Below are 15,122 nucleotides of genomic sequence, written 5' to 3' on the forward strand. Positions count from 1 at the left end.
TCACATCCACAACAAAGATGCCTAAACAAGTTTGAAATGAATATTTAACCTGATATATGGAATTCACAAACCGGCCAGACAAATCAGAAGCAACTAAAGATCCACATGATGTGCACAAGTCACTAGACCTCTGGCACAAAAGCCTGATGTTAATAATATGCAGTGTATTCTACCATATTTTTTAAAACTACACTAATATTCTCAATACTCCAGAGAAACATTTCATTGTTCCCAGAGTGAGACACGGAGATTCTATAGGGCCTTAATCTGCAACGCAAAAAACCTTGAGAACAACAAGCACAAACTGTCTGAAACCACCATTTTTTATGTCTACTGTCTGTTGACTGGTGGTGTAGATCAGTCCATCTGGATGAATGGCGGTGAGAAAAATATGAGCTTGTTTACTATGTCAAACATGAGCTGTTTACTGTTGAGCAGCTCTGGCTGAATCGATTTTTGGTCTCTGAGGCGGGATTCCAGAGCAGGCCACATGATCCTGTTACACTTCTGAGTTTATTGTGAGTGTCACCCTGTTGCTACACACAACACATCACTGCTATAGGAGCCCAGGACTCTAGCAAACGTCATTAAACTCTCAAACCATTACCATAACCATCTCAAAGCCCTGGCCATTTCCATACATCTCCCTTGGAGAGACAAAACCCCTCCATCCCCTTCTTTTTAAAGAGCCATGCCAAATCAGTGAGAAAAGCTGGTCACAATGCAGTAACCAAACAAAAACACTGGAGGAATGGGAAAGGGTAGGGGGTGGTGTAAAGAAAGAGAGTGAGAGAATCTGGAACCTGAAGTGTCTGCTATTTCCATTAGTGGAACAGTATGTTCTCAATAACAATAGCAAGAAGAGACACCATGCTGAATGGGATCTGCACTTGGGCCTGTGTTATGCAGCACAACTGCTTGACTCTTAAGGAGAGTCATCCTTAATCAACTGGAACCAGCAGGTTTTGTGGTAAAATAAAATGTATCATGATTGTTAAATAATGACGAGACGTTAAATAAATGGCTAATCTGGTATATTATAACAGTGTCTAGTTCCAACCAAACACAGGCCTCTTTATTCCATTATGTCCATACCCATGTGTTGCACCTGACGTCACAGGGTAGAGTAGCCGAAATATTGGGGACGTACTCATTATTCAAACAAACAAATCAAATAGAATTTTTGATTGAACTAACTATATTAGTAAACCTTAAGGAATAATTTAGGGAGACAGTTGTAATGAAACATACTCTAAAATATGTACCACTCTCAGAGTGCAGGGATAGAGGGATCAGATTATTTACTCTATACGCCGGGGAAAAGGAATGAGACAATAAAATATGTGGCTTGTATCTGTAATCTTTTACACACTAAACACTGTAAAATAAAACAATATTGAAGTTTGTATGGGATCTGTGTGTGAATAACTCACTCAGATTCAGACAGTAGAGCAGAGATACACATTAGTGTCTGACATGCAGTTTTTCATTAGATCCCATGTTGAATATGCTAATGTGGCTAAGAGTGAATAACAGTTTTCACCTCATAATGCTACACGGTAGATAATTTATGCTCCTGATGCCAAGAGGTGGTGGGTGCGTGTGCTTTTGAGTGGTTGTAAGACTCTCTCCAGCACAGGGAGAAGAGCTGTGTATGAGATAAATATATCCATCTTTCTGTCCATTTACATAAGTGCTGTGTTCAGAAACCAGACAATCAGTCCCCAATGGACTGACTGCAACATATGGACATGAACTGTTAGCTTGTAAAAATGCAACATGCTGTAAACAAATATATTCAGAGCCTTGCATGTTTTATCTTGTGTACACTTTCACCCTGAATGGTTCTCTTGTGGCCAAAATATAAGTAATGCTACACGTTCTACATATGTACCACAACACAGTGTGTGGCTCAGGTAAAATTGAAAAGTTGTTTTAGCACTATTATATACCAACAACAGCTACCCAAATTGTAGATGTATCCTCTTAACTAAAACAACAGACAACATTTTGATTGTGTAATATGTTACTTTAGTTTACATTTTAACATCGAGAAAAACAACTAAAGCTAGATGTCCATATATGGCCAAATTGAGTAGATGGGATTTGGCAATGTCATGTTAATTTGAACAGCCTGGCTAGTGATTAAAGCTAATCAATGTTGTCAAGTCTCTCAATGTCACTACAAAAAGATTTGTCAGACTGATCCTTTAATGATTTAATCAGGCACTATCCAGCGTTACTGATGATGACACAGAACTGAAAATTAAGGAAATCCCCAAGTTAACTTAACTTTTTTAAAGGTCTGAAAAAAAATATTAATTAATTTTATTTTTACACATACTTTTTTAAACACAGTTAAACTCACAAGATAAAGAATGAATTTATTTTGTAATCCCTGGACAAACCAGCATATGTTACTCAGAGTGAGTGCCCCCGCAAGGGTGTGCCCATGTTTAAAGTAGGTTTATTTCCAAATCAAATCAAAACAAAACAACACCAACAAAGAGAATGTGTCATTATTAACAGAGCAGACATTTAAACAGAACACTTGAGCATGCAGGTGTGAAGTTAGAGTATGTGTGATACATGAACAAAGAACCAACACATTTACACCTTTGTCTTCTTGACTCTGTGGGGTTCTCTTTAAAGAAGAATCAATGGGTCTACACAATGAAGTCATTGTGGTGTGAACAAAGTGGGGTTTGACTCGGTGTGAAGTGATTTGGTATGGAAAAAGCAAAATCTGCATCTTGGATAATGTGGTCAATGGAACAAAATATCCACATATAAAAACTCCACACAAAGTTATTACATAAAGAAAAGAATGGTTTTCAGGTTTTACATTATTTCACCTTTTATCTCAAAACTCAGAAGACATATGTAGGCTCACTGGTGTTTTTGCAGCATTAATTAATTTGAATATGAAGAAAGATAATAAGTTAAGCTTTGTGGCGGCTGTCTGTAACATTAGTCTTTGTTTACCATTGTGTACTTGTGTCTTTTCAAGTTAGTTCTGATCGATGGATAAAATCAGATATTTAATACAATTTTAAACCAATTTTTAAGGTAATTTCTGTAATTTCCTTCCAGATAAATGTTTATGTTCATAATTTCAAATTTGTTGATTTTCAGATATACACAAATATATATATATATATATATATATATATATAAAACCATAAAATATTAAATGAACTGTTTTATGTTGTAGACATGGAGACGCCTGGTTCCATTTAGTATCACTCGACAGAAATCTGGGCCCACAAGTTCTTCTACAATCAACAATTTCACACCTAAAACACTCTCAATCACTTTGTTTACATCTCAATGCACTGTGATATTGGGAATAACTTTAAACAATAGGAGGAAATAACTATTTTCCAATGTGAAGAGGAGGCAGACATCAGTGAAATATTCATATTTTAATGTTTTACATCAAATTAGAGATATGTTGTCTATGACAAAGAGCTTAACACACACCAACACACAGGATGAAAACACTGCAAATGTACACAAATAATCTGCAGATAGGGGGCGCCGCAACACACAAACTCAACACTATGTAGGACGCTTTGTTCCCCATCTCAAGCTTAAACAGCTTTAGATGGCTTGTCTTGTCACTAAATCGTTATAAACAATCGTTATAGCATTCTTGGGCGTTCGTAGACACTAACATTGACCACCAAAGGAACTGGTGCTTTGCGGAAAATGACCAGAAAAGCAGAGAATCCAGAGAGAAAACCGGGGTCATCCCCTTTATTATTATTAATATCTCATCCTGATCCGAAGGCATTTGGCTGCTAACAGCACACAGGCAGAGAAGAAAACGAGCGAAAAGCCTAGATACATCAACGCTAATCTTAGTATCATCTTAACAAATGTGAAAAGTGGCTCTAAAGGTTTCAGGAAATATAAAGGATGTTCTTACCTCGTTCAGGCTTCATGTTGGCCACCGTGTCGTCCTCCAGCTGGTCTGCTTGTCTGTCTCCCACCTTGTGAAGATTTTTAAGGTTCAAAGAGTGGTTGAAACCCCTATTTAACTGACTGTAACCATCTCTATCTCAAAAAGCTCAGTCTCAGACAAGCTCCAGAGCCCTAAAATCCTTCAACCCTCTCCAAAAAACACCTTCTACTGTTGTATACAAGCTAAAATTATGGCTGACACTTGTACTCAGCCAACCAAGCTGGCACAGCTGCGGTATGCCATTGCGCTTGTCCTCATTCCCAATCACCAAAGCCTCGAAATCTCCCCCAAAATCCCCCAGATCCAGAGCCAAGCACCTTTCCAACTTTAGGCTCTGGGACTTTGAGGCAGTGGTCTAACCCAAGCTGGAGACCCAATCTATACCTTTCTGTTCCATCCCCAGTTCTCAAAAACAACACTGGACAAACAGAATCACGGAAAAAACGAAGAACCCAAACTCTTCTTCTCGACCCTTCAAATCCCTCCGATGCTTTCCAAAGCAATACTTGCTTCAGTAACAAACAGACAAACTGGAGAACAAGCCAGAGCTTCTTCCCGTTCTCCCCCAACAATCATAGCACCATCCCTCTGCATTGCAAGTGTAATAAACACAGAGAACAGGCAGATGCAACTAGTTAAGTCAGGATTAACTAAGTTGAGTTAACCTAACACAACTCCAGTCACCTAAAACTAAAATGAAAACATTAAAACCATGTAACACGCCATTAAACCCTCCTTTCAACAAGAAACCTGTCCACATCAAACCCTGCTTCTAATCTCGCTACAAAAAAACGCCTTCTGAAAAGCTGAGGGATGACGTAGGCTGGCTCGCTCTCTCTCTCTTTCTCTCTCTCTCTCGCTCTGCTTGTCAAAACACATATGAAGAGCAAAATCACGTGATCTTACACAACTCCGCCCTTAAGGGTGACGTCACGTCCATATCCTGCATGTGCACGGCTCTTGTGCGACGCGAAGCCTTGCCAAAGACATTTCAATAGAGGCAAGATTTACCACTCAGGATAAATACATAGAACATTTTTTATTTTATTAAAGCATCATCTTCAGTATCAAATGAGCGGCAGTCCTGATGAAATGTACTACAAATATATTATATATTACATATATATATATATATATATATATATATATATATATATATTATAAATATATATTATAAATAATTCATAACATTTTATAAAAGTTTTTTTATGCAGTTTGAAAGGTTGACCAGTTGATAAATTGTTAACATTTAGTTTGAAATATAACAACAATATGAAATGGGAAACTTCTATTTGATAATTTTTAAATATTCAATATCTGTTTGTTTCTATCACTGACACAATACACAAATATTTTGGTATTTTGGTCCCTCAAAATAAACCACCAAAACACAGAAGTCAAAAACTACTCATAAACTGAAAGTCAAAATAAGAAAACAAATTGCCTTAAGATACTAAGGCATTATCATGAGACGTAAAGATTCCACAAAAATTCGATGTATTATATTGTAGGTTATGGAGACAGTAAGTCAAGAAAGATTTTGACCAGACTTAAAGCGGCTCTGATTTTGACATTTATGTACTCTCCTCATTTTTTACGGTCTTTTCGCCGAAGCGGCCATCACATGACCTGGTTGCCATGGCGACAGCGAAGTCAAAATAAACTACTCTCTGAAACTTTAATTCTTTACTTCTTTCGATGTGAAAGAATGTTTATAGGCGCCCAGTTTTCCTACTACCGTAACATATCGTGTGTCATATTCTGCCGTTAATGAAAAAAAGTCTAATAAACAGTTATAAAAATTTACAAACTTATATAAATTCCAACATTGTAATTATATAATAAAAGTCTCCGTTTCTCTGGTCCTGGTCTCAGCTGCAATGACTGAGTGATTTTTTTTTTCTTTGTAAGGAAAATTTTTGCCTTAAAAAGGTAATTTGTATTTTTTTTTAGAATTATACTTATCCGTATAAAAGTTTACAGTTTTTATGTATTTTAGAACGGGTGAATTCGTAAGATTTCTTTTGATCAATTCCAGGTTTGAATAACGTAAAAAGATGTTACTTACTTAAGGTCTGATATCGAAATTGTTATGAAAGGACTAATTTATATTAATCTTCCAACCAGTCTGCAGTCTCAATACAAAATAAAGGAACCGATTAAATAAGAAATTATTATAGTCATATTAAGAGTGCTCATACTGAAATAAATAAGCAAATATTATAGTCCTGTTGAGTGCTCATACCGTAGCATACATATATTATGTTTACAAATAAATAAATTGAAGCTCTCATGTAAACATAAATGTACAGTTTGGTATGTGCTATGTATATAAAGGGATCGTCATTTCCATCAATTCATCATCCTTTAGATTTTTAAACGTCAACACAATTTACACATCACTAAAAGTAATGGAAAAAAGCACCATTCCCGGCTAAGGCGTTGCACTGCTTCCATCTAGTGGCCCATCAGTGGTATAGCATATAGGTTTAAAAAAAAAAAAAAAAAAAAAAAAAAAAAATATATATATATATATATATATTCACGTAAACATTGTTTCCAAATGATTATTTCAGTCACTGTGACTGGCCGGTCCCGTGTGTGGACACCATGTAAGAAAAACTGAGAAAAAAGTGACATTTTTCTGCTGAGGGCAACAGGTATAGGGTGTATATGGTGCAATATAATCAGATCTCATTGTTTGATTAGTAAAACCGTGTAAGTATGTTTTTTGCTTTTATTGTGGGGCTGTAGTCGGGAGGTTCCTTATTAATAAACATTTTAATACCTAGATTAAAAATTATTAATATATATTAACATAATTATTAACATACGTATGTCAGTTAGTATATTTAATATAATGGAGTGGTATTGTTGAGCGAATTTAGACTGACAATATATTCTCAGCCTGTAGATTTGTTATTTAAGAATAGCTATAAGCTATGGTCCTCCACCATGGTGCCCCCGTGCGGCCATTACGTGAAAATAGTCTTTTGCTGTCTGTCACTCACTCGGTCTATTTTATTCAGTATTTGGCGCCCTCAAGTGGCAAGGTAAATCGCCCGTTCTCTCTTTGTAAACTCAGCAACACAATTTTTACAATCTGTTTGCAAGCTGAAAACCAGTCTAATTTATATACGAAGCCCCGCTGTTATTAAACAAGAAAAAAAAGTGGATCGGTTAGACATAGTCTTGTCTCTGCTCATGGCAGAAAAAAGGATGCTGCTCCATGCTGACTAATTTTTGCTGTTTTACATGATTTAATTAGGAACTCTCTTGAAATTCTGGACACCTTTGAATGCATGAAATTAAGCAAACTGAAAATGCTCTAGAACTAACTGTACAAATAAGTTACATATAAGATTCTATAATTAGACATGTTACATATAAGATTCTGTAATTCAAACAATGAATAAAAACTTACAGAAATGTTAAACTTCACCGTCTTTCTCCGTAAACATACCGTTCTAGGCTTCTGAAAATAAACAAAGCAGAGAATAGCGTTTCTCCACAATCGCAGATGTCCCCTTTAATCAGGAGTGTGTTCCTCTTCATTGCATTAACAGGCTCTACTCTTCTGGGACTTTACAGTAGAAACTGAAACGCTGTTGTGAGGACTTGATGGAATTAAGCCACAAGAACATTAATGAAGTCAGTTACTGGTGTTGATAAATATTTCTGAATCAGAACAAATACCACTTCAGCTTATCCCAAAGGCATTGTATAGAACTCCATCACTCCAGAGATCACAGTTACAATGCTGTACAGCACAGTGCTTTATACCCTTTTATACCACACTGGGCACTGGGTAATTTTAGACTCGTGTGGGTACTCCAGAGTGAACCACTTTGAAGGTCAATTTTTTTATGGGGATTTGGAAGCATGGTGTATATTAGGATACATTTCATCACTGTCCAAAGAAAAACGTTTTGTAGTAGCTTTACAGGAGAAGAAAAAATCCTTAACTTCAAACTGTAAGTTTAAATATAAGTCAATGTAATTTATGTAAAAGTAATTTTGGAGCGTTTCTACTGGTCCAGTCATCATAATTGTTTCACACAGTGTGAAGGGTTAAAATGACGTAGTAAACTAAAAATCAACAAAAATAGAGATAAATATTTTTCATTGGATAGCTACACTTTGTGTTTGTATTTGGGAAACTTAGGGAAGGGATTTACAATTGTTCTGTTGTAAGTAAAATTTAATGGAGCCTGGTTTATGGTAATGTATGTAAACAACATCATTGTGGTTGGTTTCCAGACATTTTTGTACTTTTTAAAAAACATTACATGAAAAAGGCACAATAAATAGACACAGACGAAAGAGAGGAACAAGAGTTTGAACTTGCTGTGCTGGAAAACCCAACTTTTTTTTGTTTTTATTTTCTACACTTTCGTGACTACAGAAATGCTGAAACATTTCAACACTGAAAAAAAAGCATGATGACATCATCACTTGCTTCTCTTTTTTTTCTTGCTTAGCAAACACAGTAGATGATATTGCACGGCAGAGGGAGAGAGAATGAGAGAGAGAGAGAGAGAGAGAGAGAGAGAGAGAGAGAGAGAGAGAGAGAGAGAGAACAGTAGCAAAATCATAGTATCAAAGCAAGTTTTTTTTTTCAGAGCAAAAATGGAAATGCAAAAATGAGATATTACACAAAAAAATAGTGGGAAACAAAGGAGTGTTGCCTCAGTTCCCTTCATTAGATGAGCAGTACAGAAATAAAACTGCAGGGATGATGATACTGATTCAGAAAGAACAATGAAAACAAAACCAAAAAGTTTGGACACAACAAGTGCTTGGCTTTCAATGGAAACACAGTTAAAACACCTTCCAGCCTCAAAAAACAACCATCGCTTGAAGGAGTAGAAAGAAAAGTGGAAAGAACGAAAGAGAGAGAAATTAAAGTATGATTTTTTTGGTTTATTTTCCAGATGATTGTCATAGGCGCTCTAAATATTGTAGGGCACACAGAGCCAGGCCTTTCATATCAAACGGAAACTCCTTTTCCACGACAACCAACTGGGACGGGTAGAAATGATTCAAGCAAAAAATCCCAACATTCACAAACAACAAGCTATCAACGAGACACACTACAATCTGCCAGGAACGGGACAGAGGGGTTTTAATAACAGGGAACTGGGGGAGGGGAAATGGGATAGGTGGTGGATCCCAGAGCAAAGAATAAAAACAAATAAATAAAAAAACGTGTGATTTGTGGAGGACATTTTGTTTGGCTATGATGCATTGAAAATGTTTTTAACCCTTTAAACTTGAAACTTGAAAACATAAAAACAGAAATTAGCTACTAAAACATTCGTAGTGTTTACCCGGTTAAGAACATTAGATACCAGACCATTCTGAATAGTTATTTCTTGTAGATACAGTAATCACTCAATCAGTTACTGAATCATTTGTACTAGTTGGTATGACATTGGTATTAGCCTTAAAAACTGAGCCTTAAGTTTAAAGGGTTAATTGTGTGGTCTCAGATTCTACCAGTCCACCTTCCAACAAAGTTTAGCTCCAAACATATTTAACTTCACCTGTTCCAAAAGAATCTTTCAGATACTAGCTTTGGGTGTTTTTTTTTTACTTTATTTTTTTTATTTTTTGATGAAGAACTTTGGCAGATCTTGTCCTACACATTTGAGTTCTGGCACACCTTTCCTGATTTAACCTTAAAGTATGCAGAGGCCATGTACTTTGATGCTTGAAACAAGGTCTTGTTTGTGTGTGTGAGGACTAAAATTCAATAAAAAAAAAGGCAGGTCGAAAACCTCATTTAAACTGCTGCCGGATGAAGATATTGTGATTGTACACCATAGAAACACTGTGGTGGGCTTACTGTGGATGTGCTGCTTTAGACTCCTGAGTTTCCTGCACTATATAAAAAAAAAAAATATATATATATATATATATATATATATATATATATACAGATTTATCATGTCCAAAACACATAAAAATCTGTATAACACAATAAATCTGCTGTATCCCAGATCACTCCCTGCTTGCTAAATAGTGCACAGAACTACTAGCCATAACCAGAATAGTGCATATCTCCAGTAGGGGGAGCTCAATGTGATTTCGAAACCCAAACAAAGACATTTTAATCTTCACACACACATTGATTTCTCTTCTGCAGGTTTATTACTTTCCTCATTAGTCGTTACACAAATTTTAACCACAGAACGGATCCAGACAGCAATGCCACGTCCATCAGAACTATATATAAAAAAACATGCCCGTGACGTGGCTCCTGCCTGGCAGACCTGCTGCCACCATCTTAGCTCACTGCCATGTTTACAAGACACAGCAAAGTGTTTGAGGCTACCCACAAACCTCAGATTGTACACATTCACCAGAAGATTCCCCCTACCAAAAAAAAAAAGTCCTAAACACACTGTCTACCATCCTATACCCGTGCAAGTAGAGAATTAAACTCAAGCTCAAGCCTCACAGATGCCAGTGCTTTTCATCCCACATCCGGTTTAGATACATTTTCTCACTAACCTTTTGGTTCATCTATATCTTTGGATGTGCAGTAAATGTTCATGAAACAACCACACACACCAGCGTCTGTCCATCTTGGAGTAACACTACTCTACAAGTGAACACATAAATAAGCCTCACAAAAATGCAGTTTTTGAATACTAAGATGTGTTTTTGCAATAAATGACAATTCCATTCAACTTACTGAAGATCGAGTGTTGGATTGTGTCAAAATCTGCTCAACGAATATACCGTCCTCTAAACATTGCATCCAAAATTAGTGTAGGCTGTGTTCTCCTAATGTGTACAGTAAAATCACTAGCCGCAAACATAAAACTGATATATCGTCTTTTCCCAAACACAGATTTAACTGATATCAAATTAAAAAAGGAAATAGAAACGGTCTGAAATTGATTTTTGGGGGAAATAAATGGCACATTGGAAGAATAAGTTTGATCCACAGCTTAGGCAAAAATACCACATTACATAAATGAGTTTTTGAGCAATACTCTTAATACTACATTTGCCTTTCAAATGTCAAAATACTTATTTGGGAGATAGTATAGCAGGAGATAATCGAATGTTGTGGTGGCACCTGGAACTTCCAGATCCTGTTTAATGGTGCTGGGATCTTTCGTAAAGTTTCATAAAATACTTAACTGTGCACGGTGGCGCTACTCCACACTTAAAATTAAAGGTACTACAAGAGGTTGTTTGATTGATGCCATAAAAGAACTAAGTGTGGTTCCATAAAGATCCATTTTTGCTAATAACATTTAAATATGTGAAGAAACCTAAGGTCGAATGATGCATTATTAAAGATTTAAAAGGTTTTATCCACTCAGTCAAAAGTGGCACTTCTATTGCATTGCTCAAGGAACCCTTTGTAGTACCCTGACAGACGCTGATTTATGAGAAACAGAAGGAGGATTAATGAACTGATAAAGGAACCCAAAAACACAGTACTGCTGTTTGGGTTAGTCTGTGGAGTGACAGAACATTTTCTGGAGGGTGTGTGTGTGTGTGTGTGTGTTTGCTTGTGTCCGGCAATGTTTATGAAGCAGTGCCAGCCGAGACACACACACACACACACACACACACACACACACATACCTCCAGCAAGTCTGCATTTCCAGCAGAAGGCCATAACATACAAAAAAAAAAAAAAAAACGAACGTCCTGGTTGTTATTCTTTTGTTTTTTTTTTTTGTTTTTTTTTTTTATCTTGTTTGTTTTTCTTTTCTTTTTGTTTTTTTTTCCAAAAAATGTACTATATACAAATCTATATTTTCTACAAATACATAAATTAAGCCTTACAAAAACTCAGTTAAATTAAAAACAGAAATCACAAGCACAGAGAACCGAGAAGGAAGAACAAATAGAAAGACAGCATCACAGCAGTTGGTTTTACCCTGTTAAAAAAAAAAAGAAAGAATAGTCTACCATCCATCCTTTTTAGCGTCGGAGTAAAACAGCGTTGTAATAAAAAATACGCTTTTCTCTTTGTTTTTTCCCCCTCCCTGCAAGTTTCCAAACCCACAATTTTGAAGAAACTTACATAAAAAATAAAAAAACAAAACTAAGACAAAATAAATAGTCATAAACCTTTCTTTGAAGGAGAAGAAATGTCAACAATTTTACCAAACTAAGTAGAGTTTTGCCTCAATCACATAGACTCTCTATACAACAGAACCTTAAGAATTTATTACTATGAGGTATTCAGAGACATTGGTTAAAAGACATACACGGCCCAAAAAAATTAAAAATAAATAAAACGGTGGACAGGCCTACCAGGTGATGTGAACGACAAAAGCTGGGGAGGAGGCAGGGCTAGTGGTAGATTGTGTGTGTTTGTGGGGCAGGGACTTGAGGGAAAGTAGGAGGAGCTTTGGTTTATCAGCAAAAAAAAAAAAGGTGGAAAGAAAAGAAAATTCCTTTGGTATGTTTATCATTGCATGGCTGCACTGGCTGCAAAAGCACCACGGTGAGAGAGAAGAACTCCGTTTTCTTTTTCTTTTTTTTTCCTTTTTCTTTTTTAAAATTATTTTCTTCGTCGGTGGCCCATCCAGAGGCTGAGGTATTCCAAGAAAGTACAAGGTGAAAGTCGAGAGAAAGAGGTCAACAGCGGTTTTTAACACTTTGGTTCAAGCAAGGCACTCGTCCTGTGAGTTCAACAAAGTTTCTGCGGCGTGTCTGCAGGGAGCGCTGTCACACGAGCACTGAGAAAGAAAAAAAAAAGGGACCACGCTGAGCGAAAAGGAAAAGGGATGGAGGGAGGAGGAGAAGAGGGAAGTGTCACAGAGGGAGGGGGAGTCATCACACCATCTATTTATCCACCACTTCATTCCTATAGGCCGTGCAAAAAGAGAGAAGAAAAAAATCTTTGGTATTCTTTGGTATCATTAACGTGATAGAAATCACCAATGGAAACTGAGTGAGGTAGCATCTTTGGTTCGCACTATAAATATCAGTGTTTGTCTTATCCGCTTCATCTTTTCTATGTCAGGAAGAAGCAGCTCTTTTTGTAATGCTCATAAATAATTACCAAATATGCTTCTTTTTTTGTAAAGCTAACCACACCACAAGACACAAGAAGGCCAGAAATCCATTGACTGGGCTTCACTCCACTCTCCACACAAAAACGCTGAGGTCCTAGTGCTTTCTTCCAAACTGTGTAATGCATAGAGTCTATTTTTAACCGCTAACCCCTTCAATGGGCCAGTCTAAAGCCTTAAGTAAACCTTGTGTGTTCTTCCATTCGTATAATGGTAAGATATATAATGGTAAAGGCCATGCAGAACAGATTTTAAGACAAAAACAGTGATGTGTGTTGATTGACGATGTGAAATGTGGAAATATTTTGGTGTAATTTCTGTCATTTTAAGCAAATGTCACAGTCTTATGGGCTTTTGATTGGAATGGACTGCAAACTAAAATACATTCGACCTGAACATGTACAGCTATACAAGAGCCTTAATCTGATCTTTTAAAATTATTTTTATAATTTGCTTGTCTACTCATATTTGCCACTTCCCAACAAAGTTAGTGCTCTAATGCAGGATTAACTGATGATGTATATAAGTCCATAAAGGCTGATTTATGTTTCTGTGTTGATTCAATGCGGAGACTACACTGTAGCCTGTGCAAGTGCCCTACACCTTGTGAGCATTTATACTTGTGCGTTGGTGTCTACATTGCTCTGCAATTACACCGTCGAACCACTAGGACTGAATCCCAAATATCTTCCTCAACCCTATGTAGCACACAATGTAGTGGTGTAGTAGTGTTAGTTTTATAAGTCTGTGAAGTGCACTATTTAGGGAGCAGGGCGCCAATTGAAAAAAAAACAACTGTTGGAAAAGCGGGCAAAAGTCAGTGCAAAAAGTATACTCCAGCTTTTACATTTCTGGGGAGGTGTGCACAGGCTACAGTGCAGGGTTTGTGTCGACGTGGAACCGACGCTTTAGTTATGGCATAGGTTCGACACAGAAGTTGTAAATTTCTTTGGGGCTGTAAATTACATGCTGTTTTTTGTCTTTTGGTGACGCAGTAATAAAAAATTACTTTTTAAAAATAAAAGTAACATAATACCATAATAAATTAATGAATCAAAAAATACATGCCACCCTCTAGTGGCTGAGGGGCACCACTGACGGTTTACACTGCTTATGGAAAGAAACAGCTCTTGCTGCGTCCCCTATTACCTCATGCTGCCAGTAGTAATGCCACTGCCTACATACATAAGAGTCCCTCAAATGTCTACTGTACAGTCAGCCGTCTTTCCCTGCGTCTCAGTGTGATTAATCTGATTAACCCTTTGCAGTCCGGTGATGTCCCTCCAGGGCTGTGAAAGCTATGATTAGTTGATTATGTTCTTATACTTGCCCCATGAGGTTAAAATCTTTGGTGTTTAGCTGCTGGCATTACATACGATACGAAATATGCTGATATAAGCAAAGTTCTCCCTGAACGTATCGCGAAAGTTTGGATCAGCAAAGGTTTGAACAGTGAAGGTTTGCTTTGGTTTGGATTGGATTGTGAGGTTTGAATCTGAAGTGCTAAAGCAGTTTTGACCTGCCTGAAATATAATATAATGGAGGTGTATAATATTTGGGTACTGATTATGACCCCAAAGATTTAGGATTTGAAACACACTGAGTTGAGAACTAGGCCAAGACTTGAAAGCCTGTGGGAAATATAAAATTTGGCCCATAGGGACTTCTTTGGTTACATATTTCATATGATTGCTAAGTGTAAAATAGTTAGAGATAAAGATAAATGCAAAAATGTCAGTTCCTGCTTTCCTGACAGTTTGGAAGAAAGCGCTATGAAGAGTGTGGCATTCAAGGAAACCTTGCTACAGATGCTACGGCTTCGTTTACCCATCCACAAGCCCCCTATGAGACTTTAGTTTTTGTGTTTTTGGACGTAGGGGGCTTGAAATACACACAGGTGTGTATTACTTTACACACCATGTGCTTGGATTCATCAACAGTGCTTAAATTCATGTGACGTCACACGCCTCGAATCACACCAATACATTACAAAACAACAACACAAAAGAAAAAAAAAATCCAAGGTGGACCTCGGGATCTGATCAGTGATGAAGAGTAGGTCCATGAAATGAACCAATCACATCAGAGGATCAAAGGAGAAGGCG

General features: G+C 36.9%; 1 protein-coding gene across 1 annotated transcript in view; it reads right to left on the minus strand.

Moving 5' to 3' along the window:
* atosa (atos homolog A) overlaps positions 1–4,807 on the minus strand; it is a 50,247-nt gene extending 45,440 nt beyond the window's left edge. Inside the window, exon 1 of the mRNA XM_066684831.1 lies at positions 3,932–4,807. Coding sequence (XP_066540928.1) covers positions 3,932–3,947 — 16 coding nt within the window. The 5' untranslated portion in view covers positions 3,948–4,807. The remainder of the gene's footprint in view (positions 1–3,931) is intronic.
* Between the last annotated feature and the right edge of the window lie 10,315 nt (positions 4,808–15,122).

The sequence above is a fragment of the Hoplias malabaricus genome, chromosome 11, assembly GCF_029633855.1.
Source record: "Hoplias malabaricus isolate fHopMal1 chromosome 11, fHopMal1.hap1, whole genome shotgun sequence".
NCBI classification, from domain to species: Eukaryota; Metazoa; Chordata; class Actinopteri; order Characiformes; family Erythrinidae; genus Hoplias; species Hoplias malabaricus.